Genomic DNA, 18,175 nt, shown 5'->3' on the forward strand with positions numbered 1-18,175 from the left:
TCTTCCAAGAATATATCTACTGTCAATTGAAAGAGCATTCCAAGAAAACTTATCTCTTTGAAATTTTAACTCAAAATAAAGGAAATATAGTACAGTCTTTCCTCATATTTCAGAAATCCTAAAAATTTGTGTATCATTCATGAATTTTTGAAGCTAAAAGAAATTTTTCTAAAGTATCAATGATAAAAAATGTATTTGATTAACTATGTTAGAGGAAAGAATGTATCTTATCTTTCTATTGTCTATACCAAAAAATATCATGAAACTGTTACCATATGAAGAGGCAGTAAAGGATGTGCTGCCCAAAAAGTGCAGGTGTTTTAGACTGTTACATCATCATATGCACATCTTTAAGAATATTCAGGACACAAAGTGGTAATTAATCCCAAAGAAGTAAAGACCAATACAAGTAAGTGTAGTCCAGGATAACGTCAGGGAAAATGAGGGAAAGGTAGGATTTCAATAGGTAGAAGAAAAATAGAGGCTGAGGGCAGAGCTGAGTCAACTGGTCAACCCACATTGTCAGTTACACCTGACATCAGTTCTGATTGGCTCAGTCTCCATTCTGATTGGTCAGTGCCTGCCACAGCAGTTGTAAATGTTTTGCACATCATCCCTGTCAGTTACAAGGGACAATATTAACAAAGACACAGAGAAGGAATAATCTTGGCTTGTTTATCAAACGGTAAGGAAATTAGACCAGCTTGAGCCCAGCTGGCACAGTTATGGGGAGGACAGCTGTTTAATTACAGTAAAACCAATTGTGAAGAATATTGAATGTCAAGTAAAGGAATTTGTACATAATTCTGCAACCAGTGGAGGGTAATGAATCATTCTGTAAAGTAAGGACAAAATGGAGATTTTTTTTTTTAATTTTAGGAAGATTACAGTAGTAGTTGAACTAGGGGAAAACTAAGGAAATCTTTTTAGGAGGTAGTTGTAATAATTCAGGCATGAACTTATCAGTTGTTAACTAGGGAACTAGTAATTTGGGCTTGTTTGTGTATCACTTCTTTAACTTAAGTTTTGTATGATTAGCTTAAAATGGATTATGTATTGAAGACCTCTACTTAAAATGCCCCACTTAAAATCCTCTGGCCCCACCTCCTTCCAGTCACTGATGCTAATGCAGTGAGCAGTTCTATTCAACTGGCTTTATGCTGAAGCACCTTTTGAGTGCATCTTCTCCCTTTCCATCCCTGACTTCTCTGATGCAGTGGCAAGCTGGGGTGTCCAGCCAACCCACTGGGCACTCACTTATGTAAAACTAAGAAATGCAGGGTTATTAACATTCTCTGGAGCAACCATCCACCACTGGGGATGTGTGCTGTAGGGTAAATGCTTTCCCTTTTCTCCCCACCCCACAGTGATATGTTTCATGGAGCTTCTCAAGTTCCTGTAGGGTCAAATAGTCACCATAGAGATGGCTACCTGGATTCCTTCTCACTGTCCTACCTCGTCCTGACACTCCTTCCTGCTCCCTGTGAACACATTCCCAAATAAATCACTCATGCATCAGCCTTTGTATCATGTTCTTTTCTGGGTAAGCCGAGGCTGAGCTAGAACAGGGTCTTCACTTCCAGTTCTTTTGAAGCCACCATGGTGGAACCTCACATCATGTTCTGCTCTCATTAGAAACATCAACATGGCCAATAGCTAATATCTCCTTTTGACCTTTTAAATTTAAAAAATGAGGTTGTAGAGCTGATGCAGTCCCATATACTAAGCAGTCGTTGTTTTGTTTGTTGGTTTTGTTTTGAGTATTTTGTTTGTCTTTATTTTTGAGAGAGAGAGAGAGAGAGCATTATCAGAGGAGGGGCAGAGGGAGACAGAGAAAGAGAATCTTAAGTAGGCTCTGCGCTGAGCTTGGAGCCCGATATGGGGCTCGATTCCATGATCCTGGGATCATGACTTGAGCTGAAATCAAGAGTTGGACGCTCGACCCACTGAGCCACCCAGGCGTCCCATAAGCAGCAGTTTTAAGCATGTAAAGAGGTAATTTGGAGTCCTGGGAAGAGCAGAGAATTTGGAGTTATGAGATCTGGATTTGAGCTTTGCTACTTACTAGGCGAGTGAGCAAGGAAAATTATATAACTCTTCTAGTTTTCAGTATCTCCATAAAATAGGCAAGCTAGTAATTACTTACCTTCTTAGGGTTCCTATGAGTACCAAACAGGGAAAATGTATGTGTGGTACACTTTTGTTACTTTGAGTGCTCAACTTCTATTCTCCCTTCCTCTTAGTTATGCAATCCCAATTTTGTTTGGATGAATATTCACCATTTCCCAACACATCCCTTGTTTCACACTGTCTCCCACCTCTCTGCCCAGCATTAGGGTAGGTTCTGATTGACTAAAGAAGAGACCATTTGTCATTTTCCTGGAAATGTTGATTGGAAAAAAGCAAGATATGAGATCTGGGAGAGAAACTCCCTCATTCTTCTGAAAGAGTAATCAAAAAAGAAAATCTTTCTTTTTCCTGAATATGAATGAGACTGAATGTAACTCCTAGAAATCTGTAGACATCATCTAGTGGCCCTAATGAGGGTCAGCCTAAAAATGAAACAAAAAGGAACCATGGTGAGATTACTGAACTTCTGAACCAAGCCACATCCAAAGCCTACATGACCTCTGGTCATTTCAGATAAGTGAGTCATTTTTTTATTTAAAGAAGTGAGTCAAATAGTTTATTAAGCCAGTTTGAGTCAGGTTTTCTCTTACCAGGAAAAGAAGAATTCCCAGCTGATAGAGTATGTAAAAAGCATTATAGCTTGCAAATCACTATAAAAACATTAGTTTGTACTGTTTTTATTATTACTAGTTAGCAATAGTCCATGTAGCAGGTTGAGAAAAATTCCTTTCCTGTTTTCATTTTAATCTAGTACAAACTTTTAGGAAGAAATTTAAATAACTGCCTTACAGCAATTTCAGAAATAGATCCCAGCTAGATTAACTATATATATATAGAAAGAAGCAAATGTTAAAAAAAAAACAACATATAAAACTGACTGAATTTTAAAATATATATTAAACTCCCAAGTCATAAAAGAAAAGACTGTCAGAATTGGCTACATAAAAATGAAAATACAAAAACTGCTATAATTCAGGGGAAAAATTACCATAAACAAAGTTAAAATGCAAAGACAACCTGGGGGAGTGTTATATGGTAGATAAACTCACAATATATAAAGAGTTCTTATAAATCAATAAGAGGAAACCTCCTCAACATAAAAATAGGTAAAAGACTTAACCACAAAATTTAAAGACCATAAGAAAAGATGCTAAACTTAAGATCAAAGAAAGTCAAGGGTTATCATTAAAAGAGATTACTAATAATTGTGATAACTAACACATATTAAGCACCAGTCTCTATAAGAATTCTCCAACAGAGATGTAGGTATAAGAATAATTGTTATAGAGTTAAAACAAATGAAAATAACTTAAATTTCAAGGAATAGAAAATTGGTAAAACATATTATGATATATTCCTATACTGAAATACACTGATGGCATTAAAAGAGATCCAATATGCTCTTAAGTGTGAACATAGAAAGAAGTATAATACATTGTTGAGTTCAAACAAGATACAGAATGATCCCATTATATTAAAATACATATTTACATATACATTTATAGTCTAGAAGTAAATGCTGACTATTGATAATGGTTATCTCTCAAGGGTGCCTGGGTGGCTCAGTCAGTTAAGCTCCAACTTGGGCTCAGGTCATGATCTCACAGCTCATGGGTTCAAACCCTGAGATGTGCTCTGTGCCAACAGCTCGAAGCCTACAGTCTGCTTTCTGTGTTTTGCTCTCTCTCTCTGCCTTTCCCCTGCTCACTCTCTCTTCCTCTTTCAAAAATGAATAAGCATTAGAACAAAACAACACAAAAAATAATGGTTATCTCTCAGGTATAAGATTATCTAGAGACCATTTTATGTACTTTTTATAAAAGTGTATGTAGGATTAAAATATTTTTGTTTTAAAATAAATAATTAAATGAGCATGAATCAAAGATATCTGGGTTGGGTAATACACGGCCACCTTGATGGTTGAATGCACTCCTCTTGTCTTTAGCTTCTAAATGCTGATGAAGCATCTGGCAAATGATAGTGACTATCATGTTTAGGAAGAGTGGAAGGCAAGACAAGGGAAGCATTGATAGCTACAGTCCACTGTCTCCAAGTAGCGCATACAGCGGCACCGGAGGGTCGGAGAGGGCATAGGGAAGGGCTTCCCAGGAAAGCAGAGCTTCTCCAACCAAGGAACTAGGAATGGAGAAACTTCACAGTCAGCTCTAGGTGAAGTAAGGGACTTGGTTTTTATGCTCACTCTCCTAAATGCCCACCTACAATGTTCCCATTTGGCTCCTTGAAAACTATGAGAAGCAGTCATTTTCCAGGTTCTGGCTATGAAGGCAGAGGCTTCCTCAAATCCTTTGTCACCAAACCAGGAATTTCTTGTACCTGATCTCCTCCCTTCCTGGTTCTTTGGAGTTGCCTTTGGACTAATTTTGATAACACGTCACACTGCTATGAACAGCCAAAGCCTGATACGATCCTATGAGGTAAGGCCCTTGGCCGAGTTGACATCTCCCTGTCCCTGTAGGAGGATTCTTGTACAGACAGTCATGACACAAGGCATTTCTTTCTAGGAAGGAACTTTATTTGTGCCAGCAGTGGCTCAGTTGGGTTTGTACCCAAATAACTGAGCCCCGAATGTCACGTGGCATAGTCTCTTACATATTTTTGACTTTTTTTTGGTCTCCCATATACGGTAACACACAAACATGTGATCTGATTAAGTGGTCTCATGTTACAGGGTTGTGAGGGATATCACGTACACATATAGCCAGGTTGCCTTGAGGTGCTTTTTTTTTTTTCTTTTACATTCCTTAGGGAGGGGATCCTACCACACCCCCACCCCCAGAACCTGGAGTTTGGAGTTCTGGATAACAGGCACAAGGAGGAATTACACAAACAAATAAGTTTTACGCGCCCTTCATCCATGCCTTGTCATTGACTTAGGTGAGTTACCAGAAAGCTCTTTGGTTGAATTCTAGGCCAAATAACTCAAAAGGATCAGACAGTTTCAGTGTGTAAAGTTTTCAGATGAGATAACTGAAAACTTAAATAAGTTACCTGAATTCTACCGAGGCCATGGCAAACTTTGGAGCTGACGTGAGAATCCAGTCTTCCTCACATTGCATGGTTTCCACACTGCCACGCCACCTCCTTGGCTGCCATGTTTCCAGTGGCAGAGTTTCAGAGTTTCAGGGATTTGTAAAGAGTGATCTTTTACATGTTCACTCAAAATAGTGAATTGGAAATGAAGCTGTAGCACTGAACACTTTTACTGTAATGCCTAGGGTTGTTAATAACAAGAGTACTTAAAAGTGTAATACAGTCAAACAATGTGACATTTGTTTATTCATCCATTTATCACACATTTATTCAGCATATACAACATCCCAGGCCCTGGAGCAGGAAAAATGAAAGCACACAGCAGTAGCAAGGAACCATATCACCTGGCAATGATTTTAAGCCATACATCCTTAGCAAGTCAGTCTGGTCTGGCCCATTAGACCCCTGACCATTGGTCTTGGCCACCCTTGTACAAAGAATTACTACATCAGTGCAGAACACTCAGTTTCCTGCAGACCCTCTGGCAACATTCACTTGCAATAAGCTCTTCAAAGCAGCCCCTGTGGATGGTGGTCTGATGTAAATCTCTGAAAGTAGGGACATAAAGAAGTTTTCACTTCTTACATTTTATCTACAACTGGGATTTCTGCATCCTTTACAGCATTCACAGGAAGTCCTACAGGTAGAGAGGACAAGTGGCATCATCAATTAAAACAAGACCCAGTCCTAACCCATGGAATGATTAGAGACAATTGCAGTGGCTCAGCAAAGATTCCAGCTAGTAAATTTTGGTTACAAAAAAAGCATGGCTATATGTTAATAAACTCATAAACCACCATATCTGATGAACAGTTGTCTGAGAATGGGCTTTCCTTGTATCAGAATGGCTACCTATACATTTTCTGAAACGTGTGGGGAAGCACCAAGGCAGGGTGACCATTGACATCACTGACAGCCCATTGTGTCTCAAGTGTCTCAACTTTGCCAAAGAGTCTGTGTCTACTGAAAGAAAATGAGCATTGAAGTCAACAATAGCAGGAAGCATCCTGTCGGACACTCTCTCATTTGTTACCTGTAGTTCCTAAAATCACCTTCAACACACTAAAGGCAAAAATCCTGTCTCTACCACAGATTCACATTATAGAGAATAGTTACAGACTGATTATTTTTTTTTATCTCGATGACAAATTGGTCACGTATAACCAAGAATGAAAAAGTTCTTTAAATAAAAGGGAAATGACACCAGAGGGAAACTTTTAATTTTAGGAATGAAGGAAGAGAAATGGAAATGGCAAATATTTGGGTAAATATAATCAACTGACTCTTTTTCTTGAGTTCTTTAAACTATGAGTGATGGTTGAAGGCAATAATTTTAACATTGTCTAATGGGTTTCCAATGCATGTAGATGCAACGTATACAATAACTACGATATATAGGGAAAAGTAAAGGGACATATATAGTGGTGAAGTTTTTACATTACTCTTAAAATAACAAAGTATTAACTCAAACTGAAAAATAAAAGAATATATGTTGTAACCCCAAGTATAATCACTAAAAATCTATAAAAAGATATAGTAAAAGCCTCAAAAAAATATGTTACAAGCCTCAATAGATAAATTGAAATTGAATACTAAAAAAGTAACCAAATAATTTAAAAGTAAGAGTAAAGGAAAAACAGGGGAATGAAAACAGGTGAAAACAAGAAAAAAATAATGAAATGGTAGACCTAAATCTGAACATTTCAGTAATAAATATAAATGGCTCCAAAATGCCAATAAAAAGACAAGGATTGCCAGAGTACTTAAAGAAAGAGACTCAACTATATGCTGTCTATGAGAAACTCACTTTAAATGTATTGACATAAGTTAAAAGGAAAACTTAAAAGTTGTTAAAAGTTAAAAAAAGTTTTCCTTTTAACTTATGGAAAAAGTTATTACATGAAATATTGGAAAAAATATTACATGAAAATACTAATAAAAAGAAAGCTGGAATTACTATATTAATATCAGACAAAGTAGACTTCAAAGAAAGGAAAATTACTGGGATAAGGAGGGACATTTGATAAATGGGTCATTCTACCAACAAGTCCTAAATGTATATGTACCTAACAGGGCTTTAAAATACATTACTTAAAAATAGGTAAAACAGAAAGGAAAAGTAGAAAAACCCACAATTATAATTGGAATCTTCAATACTTCTCTTCTGGGAGTTGATAAAACAAGTATATAGAAACTCAGCAAGATATAGAACTGAACTAACTGATCTACTAACATTTCTAGAACACCTCCAAGGAATAACAGAAGAACACACATTCATTTCAAGTGTACATGGGACATTCACTAACATGGACCATATTCTGGGTTATGAGAAAATCCTCATAAATATAAGAGAATAAAAATCACACAAAGTATGTTTTCTGATCACAACAGTATTAAACTGGAGATCAATAACAAAAAGATGACTAGAATATCTTCAAATATTTGTAAATTAAAACACACACACATACACACACTCTTCTAAATAAATAATCCATGGGTCACAAAGACTCTCAAAAGAAATTAGAAAATAATTTTAGTGTTTTTTTAAGAGAGTGCGCATGCACACAGGCATGCATGAGTGAGCGGGGGGGAGGCAGAAGCAGAGGGAGAGAGAGAATCCTAGGCAGGTCCCATATTTAGCATGAAGCCCAACATAGGTCTTCATCTCATGACCTGAGCTGAAATCAAGAGTCTGACGCCTAACTGACTGAGCCACCTGGGTGCCCCTACAAAATATTTTGAATTGAGTGAAAATGAAAACACAATATATCAAAATTTTAGGAATCCAGTTAACACAGTGCTTTGAGAGAAATTCATAGATTTAACTACTTATATCAGAAAAGAAGAAAGATTTCGAATAAGTAATCTAAGCTTCTACCTTAAGAAAAAGGGCAGAATAGCCCAAAGCAAAGAGAAGGAAAAAATAAAGATAAGAGCAGAAATCAGTGAACCTAAAAAGAGTAACAGTAGAGAAAATAAAAGAAAAAATTTGTTTCTTATATATCAATAAAATTCAGTAAACTTCTAGACAAAGCAAAAACAGAGAAGATAGAATACAAAGAATAAAAAAAAGTAAATCACTACAAACTTTCATTATCAAAAAGATAATGAATAATACAAAATTATGTACATAAGTTTGACTACTTAGATGAAATGGACGAAGGCCTTGAAGACCACAAATTATCAAGACTCACCTAAGAAAAAAATTGGCATACCTTAATAGTTCTATCTATATCTGTTAAATAGATTGTAGTTTAAAACCTGCCAAAAAAGGAAAATGAAGGCCCAGACAGTTATATTAACAAATCTTACCCAATGTTTAAAGAAAACACCCAATTCTGCACAATCAGCATCCTACAGGAAATTCTAGTCAATACAACAAGGCAAGAAAAAGAAACAAATGACCTACAGATAGAAAGGAAGAAATTAAATTATCTCTGTTCTGAGACAATAGTTGTTTCAGGAAACATGATGTCTAAACGGAAATCCAAGGAATCTATAAAAAACTTGTAGAATTAATACGTGAATTTAGCAAGATGGAAAGATATAAGGTCAACAGAAAAAAATCAGTTTTATTTCTATATATTGGTAATGAATAATTTGAAATCAGTTATTTATTTAATGTTTGTTTATTTTTGAGAGAGACAGAGTGCCAGCAGGGGAGGACAGAGAGAGGGCACACAGAATCTGGATCAGGCTCCAGGCTCTAAGCTGTCAGCAGAGAGCCTGACACGGGGGTCAAACACATGAACCACAAGATCATGATCTGAGCTGAAGTCGGAAACTCACTGAGCCGCACACACACCCCTGAAATCAGTTTCTTAAAATGTCATTTATATGGGGCGCCTGTGTGGCTCAGTCGGTTAAACGTCCAACTTCAGCTCAGGTCATGATCTCACAGTTCGTGGGTTGGAGCCCCACGTCGGGCTCTGTGCTAACAGCCTAGAGCCTGCTTCAGATTCTTTATTTCCCTCTCTCTCTGACCCTCCCCTGCTCATGCTGTCTCTCTCTCTCTTTCTTTCTCTCTCTCTCTCTCAGAAATAAATAAAACATTAAAAAAATTTTTTTAATGCCATTTATAATATCCCTAAAAAATGATAAATAGTTGGGTATAAAGCTAACAGGCAGAATCTATGTGCTAAAAACTACAAAGTGCCATTGAAAGAAATGAAAGGAGACCTAAATAGAGAGCCAAACAATGTTTGTAGCCATACAACATTCATCTCAACAATACAGTTAAGATGGCAAATCTCCCCCAAATTGATCTATAAATTTAATGCAATTCCAATAAAAATTCAAGGACTGTTCATACAGACTAAGTGATTCTACAACTTATATGGGAAGGCAATAGGACTAGAATACCAGGAAGCTCTTGAAAAAGAAGGATTAACCATTTTTAAGACTTGCTATAAAGCTGCAGTATTCTAAACTAATGTGATATTAACAAAGGAATAGACATAGTTCAATGCAACAGAACAGAGTCCATACATAGGCCCACACATTATGATTTTTGACAAAGTGAAAGATCTGTATACCGAAAACTATAAGACACTGATGAAAGAAATTGAAGAAGACATAAATGAAAAAATATACTGTGCTCATAACCAGAAGAATTAATATTGTTAAAATATCCATGCTTCCGAAAGCAAATCTGGGAACAAACAAATTCAATGCAATCCTTATCAAACTTCCAATAGCATTTTCCACAAAAATAAAACAATCCCAAAATTTGAGTGGCGCTATAAAAGACCCAAAATAGCCAAAGCAGTCTTGGAGACACCTGGGTGGCTCAGTCAGTTAAGCATCGGACTTCGGCTCCGGTCATGATCTCACGGTTCACAGGTTCCATTCCCATGTCGGGCTCTGTGCTGACCGCTCAAGAGTCTGGAGCCTGCTTCAGATTCTGTGTTTCTCTCTCTCTGCCCCTCCTCTGCTCATCCTCTGTCTCTGCCTCTGTCTCTCTCTCTCTCTCAAAAATAAACATAAAATATTTTTTGAAGAAAAGAATGAGAATATACTGATGATAGGGCACTGATGAGGAGGCTTCAGGTGGGGAAAAAAAAAACAAACACAATTCTTGTATCAAGGCCAGTGGTAGGAAAGGAGAGAAAAGGAAAACATATGCAGATATTTTTTTAATTGGTTATGTGTGAAGGACAGTAGTCCAGGAAAACACTTAGATTTCTTGTTTGGCCAATTTGGTGAGTGGTAACACCACAATACTTTCTCCTTGGCACATAGGTGCCATATTTTACTCTCATATAATAAAAGGCTTCTTCTTGAGGTTGTGCTCACAAGCATCACTGCTTTAAGAAAGGCAAAATAAAAGACTGGCATATATTTCACAGCCAGCTTTTCTAAACATGCTCCCATGAAGCACTGGTTTTGAAAAAAGTGAACTGATACTCTGTAGAGGAAAAAAACATTGAATAATCCAAAAACACTTTTGGGAAACATGAAATACTACACTCCTCTTGGAGAGTCACAGTGGAAACATATCAGAGACTCACAGTAAAGAGACTCTTAAACTTTACTTGACTCTGAATTTCCCATAGTTACTTGAGTTTATAACTCCTTTTTCACATAACCACATATTTGGGGGGATCTAAGTAGACCAAATGCAGTGTTTGTGTTATGAAAGCTGGGTAGGATTCAATTATCCACGAATAACTGTGTTTGAATCAGAAGACAGAGCTGTATCCAGTGGTGTGTTGCTAAGTGTTTACTGGCCAAACCAGGAGAGATGGGGGAGGTAGAAGAGAGTGGAGGTGTGAGAGATACAGGAGGAAGCATGAAATAGTTGTCTTGGAGAGCAAGAGAGCAGACTCCCTGAGACAGCATAATAGAATTACCAGGCAGTTTTGAATCCCCTTTGGAGGTTTGAGGTCATGAACTTCAAGTGAGGCTAGCCAACAACAGCAGTGCTGTTTTCCTCAGCCCTGGAGTTTAGGAGTTGCGAAGACAAGGGCTATGTTTCACCAGGATTAGAGCTTTTCCAGGCAAGAATAACAGGAAAGAAAGGAGCATGAGAGATTGAGACTCCAAGCAACATCTGGTGGGTAAGGAAGGAGCAAGCAGAGGTGAGCATGAATGGAGAGGTGCTGGGGTCTTTGGATCGGAGGCCTCAAACTATCAGAGGACAGTTGGTGTTGAGGTATTGAAAGGAAAAGAGGTGCCAGAGTTCAGATTTGGGAAATGGGGCACTTGTTCATAGTGATAAGAGCTAGGGCATGGCAAAGGAAGAGGCCATCAGAAGCGAGAAGGTCTAGGTGTCTGGTAGGTTCTGTGGAGAACATCCAGGATTATGATGAATGGAGGATGGAGGAAGATGGCACTTGAGCTAGGTGCTAATCCTCAAGGATTCTGGAGGAAAGGGAATTACAGAGATGACAGCAAAAGCTAGGGTAGTATCACTGGGTTGCACGAACTTCAAGAGAGATGAGAGTTCCAAAAATATAGAAGAAATGTTTTTGAGACTGCAAAGACTTCCCACTTTTAGAGTATGAGATGATGTGCATGTCAGAGGATGTGGATGTGGAAGTGATGTAGATGTCCTCTACTTTAGGAGAAATGGTCTCCCCAGAGAACAGCAGGCTTCCAGCATGAGACAAGAAGGTAAAGGGAAGATCCCCAGAGGTGGCTGAGGATTTAGGAGAGTTTGCTGACAAGGTGCTGCCTTCCAGAGGCCAGAGTGTTAGAGTTAGGGAGGGTGGGGATGCTAGGATTAGACCTTTTTAGAGTTTGTGGGGGTAAGGCTCCAGAGGATGATGGAGCTGTCTATAGCATTAGACAGGATAGACTGGTTCTGAGGGAAGATGGTTGGCTCAAGTTGAGTCTAATAAAATTAAGGGGAGGCTTCATTCTGCTTTGGCTGAAATACCAAGAAGCATCCCTAGTTGCCTAGTTTTCCACAGCAAGCAGGGCCATACCTACACTGCTTCTGCACACTTTAGTACTGGGCATAAGATGGACTCGACAAATACTCACTGCAGAAGTTATTCTCAAGGGTCAGCAACTAATATGGTCCTGCCTCACTCCTAACATATTGATAGGATCTTAGCTAACATTACCACCCTCTAGAAAAGTAACTAACAGATGCTTCTGTCTGACCCTTCTCCTCTCACTCGCTTACCTCCCCAGGAAGAGTTGTGTATCTGATTGAGGGAACAGGTGCCTTCTCCTCCAGGGACAACCTGGGCATTTTCCTCTCAGACTCTACTTTCCTGGGGTCAACACACTCAAATCCAGTCCCAGGTCCACTGCAAGCCTGCTTTCTTGGTTCCCCAACTCTTGCTTGAGGGGGGTACCTGGACAGATAGGAGTACCTGGGCAGGTGAAAATCTGCTCTGTAAACCAACCCTCTCCATGTGCAGCTCTCAAAACCCAGCTTTGCAACGTCCTACATGGGAGCCACGTCACATATGGCTCTTTAAATTTAAATTAATTAAAATAAAAGTCAGTCCCTCAATGGCACTAGCCACAATTCAAGGGCTCAATAGTCTCATATGGCTAGAGATCAGTCAGCACAGCTACAGAACACTTCCATCAACTCAGAAAGTTCTGGTAGAACGCACCACTCTGAAACATTAATCAAACGATTATTATTGGCCCCTTTCCAACTCACGTGTTCTTCATCGCTGCAGAACGCATGCGCTAGCCCGGAAACTCCCCGGCGTCGGCCAGAAACTGGAAGCGGGAGTGGGCGTGGCGAGCTGCCACCATGGCGCAGTACAAGGGCACGATGCGGGAGGCCGGCCGGGCCATGCACCTGATCAAGAAGCGGGAAAAGCAGAAGGAGCAGATGGAGGTGCTGAGGCAGCGGATCGCCGAGGAGACCATGGTTAAGTCGCAGGTGGACAAGAAGTTCTCGGCTCATTACGACGCCGTGGAGGCCGAGCTGAAGTCGAGCACGGTGGGCCTGGTGACCCTCAACGACATGAAGGCCAGGCAGGAGGCCCTGCTCAAGGAGCGGGAGATGCAGCTGGCCAAGAGGGAGCAGCTGGAGGCGCGGCGCCTGCAGCTGGAGACCCTGCGGGAGAAGGAGCGCAAGCGGGAGCAGAAGCGCAAGATCTGCAGTCTGTCCTTCGCGCTCGAGGAAAGCGAGGAGGGCGCCGCGGAGGCGGAGGCGGAGGCGGCGGGGTCTGGGGAGCGGCCCACTTCGGCGGGGCTGAGCAAGAAGAAGAAGAACCTGGGGAAGAATCCAGACGTAGACACGAGCTTCCTGCCTGACCGCGACCGCGAGGAGGAGGAGAACCGGCTGCGGGAGCAGCTGCGGCAGGAGTGGGAGGCCAAGCGCGAGAAGGTGAAACGCGAGGAGATGGNAGCCGCGGAGGCGGAGGCGGAGGCGGAGGCGGCGGGGTCTGGGGAGCGGCCCACTTCGGCGGGGCTGAGCAAGAAGAAGAAGAACCTGGGGAAGAATCCAGACGTAGACACGAGCTTCCTGCCTGACCGCGACCGCGAGGAGGAGGAGAACCGGCTGCGGGAGCAGCTGCGGCAGGAGTGGGAGGCCAAGCGCGAGAAGGTGAAACGCGAGGAGATGGAGGTCACGTTCAGCTACTGGGACGGCTCGGGGCACCGGCGGACCGTGCGCATCCACAAGGGCGGCACCGTGCAGCAGTTCCTGAAGAAGGCCCTGCAGGGGCTGCGCAAGGACTTCCGCGAGCTGCGGTCAGCCGGCGTGGAGCAGCTCATGTACGTCAAGGAGGACCTGATCCTGCCCCACTACCACACCTTCTACGACTTCATTGTCACCAAGGCCCGGGGCAAGAGCGGGCCGCTCTTCAACTTCGACGTGCACGACGACGTGCGGCTGCTGAGCGACGCCACCATGGAGAAGGATGAGTCGCACGCAGGCAAGGTGGTGCTTCGAAGCTGGTACGAAAAGAACAAGCACATCTTCCCCGCCAGCCGCTGGGAGCCCTACGACCCCGAGAAGAAGTGGGATAAGTACACTATCCGATGACCCCTTGGCCACGCCCCTGAGGCTCCCTGTCGCGCCCCACCTCCACCTTGCCTGCAGATATAGCCTTAGGGGCCCCTGGTGGCTTCCTGCCCACGCCCGGGGCAGCGACAGCCAGCAGAGGAAACGGATTTCTGTGTGCTGGAACTTCCAACTTAATTTGGTGACCACTTCTTTCCCAAAATGTAATAAAGAACTGGGGGTTCTTGTAATTCAAGTGTGGTCATTCTGTTGCTTATGGTTACTTTTGGGTGTTTGGTTGTTGGGGGTGGGGGTTAATGTTGCTTTGTGAATGATATGGCTCCATTGAGCTGTATTGGAGGAATGACTGGGCACATCGTGGGACACAAGTGAGGATAAGGAGAACATTTTTGACTTGGGTCACAGTATTTAAGCAAGTACTCATGGGCATGGACTTTGGAGCCAAACTCCCTGGGTTTGATTTCCAACGTGGCTTCTTTATTTGCTGTATAATTTGAGACAAATTAATTGAACCTCTGTTCAATTAACAAATAACAATAGCTCTTATGTCCCAAGATCTGTGTAGAGATTAAATGAGTAAATATTTGTAAAAACAGTTAGAACTCAAGAAATGTCTGCTATTATTCTTCTTACATCTTGGTTACTTTATTTAAGGAACTGCTATGACCCATTTCAGAACCATGTGAGGACAAAAACGGTTGACCTACCCACCACTTTTCCCCAGATCAGGGGAGTGAGGGGCAGTGGCTCGGAAGCCAGGAAAGCAGCCCCCTTTTGAGGGATCCTTAGCTGGGTTGTTTAGCCACCTAGGGTTAGGAATTGGTTAGTATAGCCTAGAGATCAGGATTTCTGTTTTTGTTTTGTATTTGTTTCCAATATGGCTCCACACAGTGCTGTTAAAGATCCTGTCTTTATTTGCCTTAAATTTTTGATATTTGATTCATTATGGATTTCCTTGTGTTGATGTTGATTATTTAAAATATAGCATTAAAATACTGATCTTCATTACGGAGTTTTTGGGTGTTTCCACTCCCCACCCCTAACATTTACGTTAATGCCCAAGGCAGATGCCTCACTCACTTTATCTCAGTCCCAGCTTGGAGGGTAGGAGAGACCCTTCTTTTCTCAGAGTTCTTGCCTCAACCCAAAAACAAGAATTTCCAACAGAATGTTGGCCCTCTAGGCCGTGGGTCCCACCACTGGCTGCCTATTGGGATCATCGGGGATGCTTTTAAACCTTCCAATTCCCGGGTCACATCCAGAGCCAGGATCTCAGTGAGATGTAGACATTAGCAGGTTTTGAAGCTCCCCAGGATTCAATGTGCAGTCAGGTTTGAGATGGAATGTGTTAGGGTTGCCTTCTCTCTACCTCTTATTAACTCCTCCCCTGAGATTCCGGACCGTAAGTACACCTGAGTCAGAGCCCAGGGCCTTCTCTGGACTCTGATTTACTTGGCGGATGAGGGGGGTGGGGAATGGTATTACCCAACGTGTGATCCTTGGAGTGGCAGTGTCAGCCCTTGGCAGCTTATCAGAAGAGCAGAATCTCAGGTCCTATCCCACACCTACTAAATCAGAATGTATAGTCCAGCAAGATCACCAGGTGATTCATATGCACACTAAGATTTAAGAAACCTATTGCTGGCTACATGTCTGCTCTATAGTCTGCGCTTTTCTTTTTAATTGATTTATTTTTGACAGAAAGAGAGAGAGAGAGAGAATGAACGGGGGAGGGCCATAGAGAGAGGGAGACAGAATCTGAAGCAGGCTCCAGGGACGTGAGGCTCCAACCCACAGAGGCAGAGATCATGACCAAAGTCAGTTGCTTAACCAGCTGAGCCACCCAGGCAACCTCTCTATAGTCTGCCCTTCTAACATCTTAACTGAAGACCTAGACTAAGAGGGATCTAATAGTAGGACCCTGCATCTTTGCTTGCAGGTCCAAGCCACATTTTCTAATCCAGCTTTAATTTGAACATTGATATGCTGGCTACAGTCCAACCCTTGCATCTGTTTCTTAATTGGCTTAGTGTTACTTAGACTCACTTAGTTACTTAGTCCTGCCATGCATGATAAAACCCCCCAAAGAAACTAACAGTGGTTTAAGCAAGCCTGTTTCTTTTCCTGTACTAGTCTAGACATAAATTTGCATAGCATCAATCAAAAACCCAGGCTACTTCCATCTGTTCTTCTACCAAAGTGGCCTCCATACCCACAGATACCTCATAATCCAAGAAGCTCCAACTCAAACTACCACATACACATACTAGGAAATAGAAGGTAAGGGGAGAAAAAAAGTCCAAAAGGCACAAAATAACCATCTCTTAAGAATACCTGTAAACTGACAAGTAATAATTTGATTTAGATCCCTTTTGCCAGAACTTGGTTACTTGGCCACACTTTGCTGCAAAGAAAGCTGGGAGATGTAGTCTTTTTTTAAATTTTGAAAAAAAATTTATTTTATATTTTAATTTCAGTATATTTAAAATACAGTGTTATATTAGTTTCAGGTGTACAATATAGTGATTCAACAATTCTAACATTACTCGGTGTTCATCGTAAGTGTACCAGTTTGTTCTCTATAGTTGAGAGTATGTTTTTTGGTTTGTCTCTTTTCATTCTTCATTTGTTTCTAAAACTCCACATATGAATGAAGTCATTATGGTATTTGTCTTTCTCTGACTGACATATTTCACTTAGCATTATACTCTCTAGCTCCATCCATGTTGTTGCAAATGGCAAGATTTCATTTTTCATGACTAATTCCTATATATATTTATATATAGATATACATACACATTACCACATTTTCTTTATCCATCTATTGATGGACACTTGGGCTGTTCCATAATTTGGCTATTGTAAATAATGCTGCAGTTGAACTAGTGCTTTCGTATTCTTTAAAAAAAATTTTTTTTAATGTTTCTGTACTTTTGAGAGAGAGAGAGAAACAGAGCACCAGTGGGGAAAGGGCAGAGAGAGAGGGAGACACAGAACCCAAAGCAGGCTCCAGCCTCCGAGCTGTCAGCACAGAGCCTGACACGGGGCTCAAACCAATGAACTGTGAGATCATGACCTGAGCCAAAGTTGGCCTCTTAACCAACTGAGCCACTCAAGCACCCCATGATTTAGCGTTTTCATATTCTATAGATAAATACCTAATAGAGGAATCATTAGATCATATGGTAATTCTGTTTTTAATTTTTTGCAGAACCTGCATATTGTTTTCCACAGTGACTGCACCAGTTTGCATTTCCACCAACAGTGCACTAGGGTTCTCCTTTCTCCACATCCTCACCAACACGTGTTGTTTCCTGTGTTGTTGATTTTAGCCATTCCAACAGATGTGAGGTGGCATCTCACTATAGTTTTGATTTGCATTTACCTGATAACGAGTTATTTTGTGCATCTTTTCATGGGTCTGTTGGTGATCTTTATGTCTTCTTTTTTTTTTTTTAATTTTTTTAAATGTTTTATTTATTTNCACGAACCGCGAGATCATGACCTAAGTGAAAGTCGGACGCTTAACCGACTAAGCCACCCAGGCGCCCCTGGATTGTTATGTCTTCTTGAAGAATTGACATTTTATCATTATTTAATGACCTTCTTTATCCCTGATAATGTTCCTTGCTTTGGAATCTGCTTTGTTTGAAATTGGTGTCTCTACTCTTGCTTTCTTTTAATTAGAATGGTATTTTTTTCCCTCCAACCATTTACCTTAAATCTGTTTGTATCTATATTTAAAGTGGGTATCTTGTAGACAATCTATACATGGGTCATGGTTTTTTTTGTTTTTTAATCCACTCTGACAATCTGTGTCTTTTCATTGTTGGATTTAGACCACTGATGTTCAAATTGATTATACACATAGTTGTGTGAATGTCTACATTTTTTTTTATTATTTTCTATTTGTTGCCCCTATTTTTGCCTTCTACTCCTTTCCTGATTTTTATGGTTTTAACTGAACATTTAATATGATTCCATTTTCTCTCCTTTCTTGGCATATCAGTTATACTTAAAAAAAAAAAAAAGACTCTTCTTAGTTTCCAAGTG

The 18,175-nt window shown here is 40.8% G+C and overlaps 1 protein-coding gene across 2 annotated transcripts; it reads left to right on the forward strand.

Annotated features, from left to right (window-relative positions):
- The first annotated feature begins 488 nt into the window (after nucleotides 1-488).
- FAM50B (family with sequence similarity 50 member B) lies at nucleotides 489-15,058 on the forward strand. 2 transcript variants are annotated; one of them, XM_077770034.1, is made up of 4 exons: nucleotides 502-685; nucleotides 4,897-5,025; nucleotides 12,825-13,315; nucleotides 13,514-15,058. In XM_077770034.1, the coding sequence occupies exons 3-4, from the start codon at nucleotides 12,902-12,904 to the stop codon at nucleotides 14,141-14,143; spliced, it is 1,044 nt and encodes a 347-aa protein (XP_077626160.1). In that variant the 5' UTR covers nucleotides 502-685; nucleotides 4,897-5,025; nucleotides 12,825-12,901; the 3' UTR covers nucleotides 14,144-15,058. The 2 variants fall into 2 exon arrangements, 1 of the variants encoding a protein (XP_077626160.1); XR_013336521.1 differs by lacking the exons at nucleotides 12,825-13,315; nucleotides 13,514-15,058 and adding an exon at nucleotides 5,804-5,982 and having other exon boundaries at nucleotides 489-685.
- Nucleotides 15,059-18,175: the final 3,117 nt, after the last annotated feature.

This window comes from Crocuta crocuta, unplaced genomic scaffold (genome assembly GCF_008692635.1).
Source record: "Crocuta crocuta isolate KB4526 unplaced genomic scaffold, BGI_CrCroc_1.0 scaffold24, whole genome shotgun sequence".
Lineage (NCBI taxonomy): Eukaryota > Metazoa > Chordata > Mammalia > Carnivora > Hyaenidae > Crocuta > Crocuta crocuta.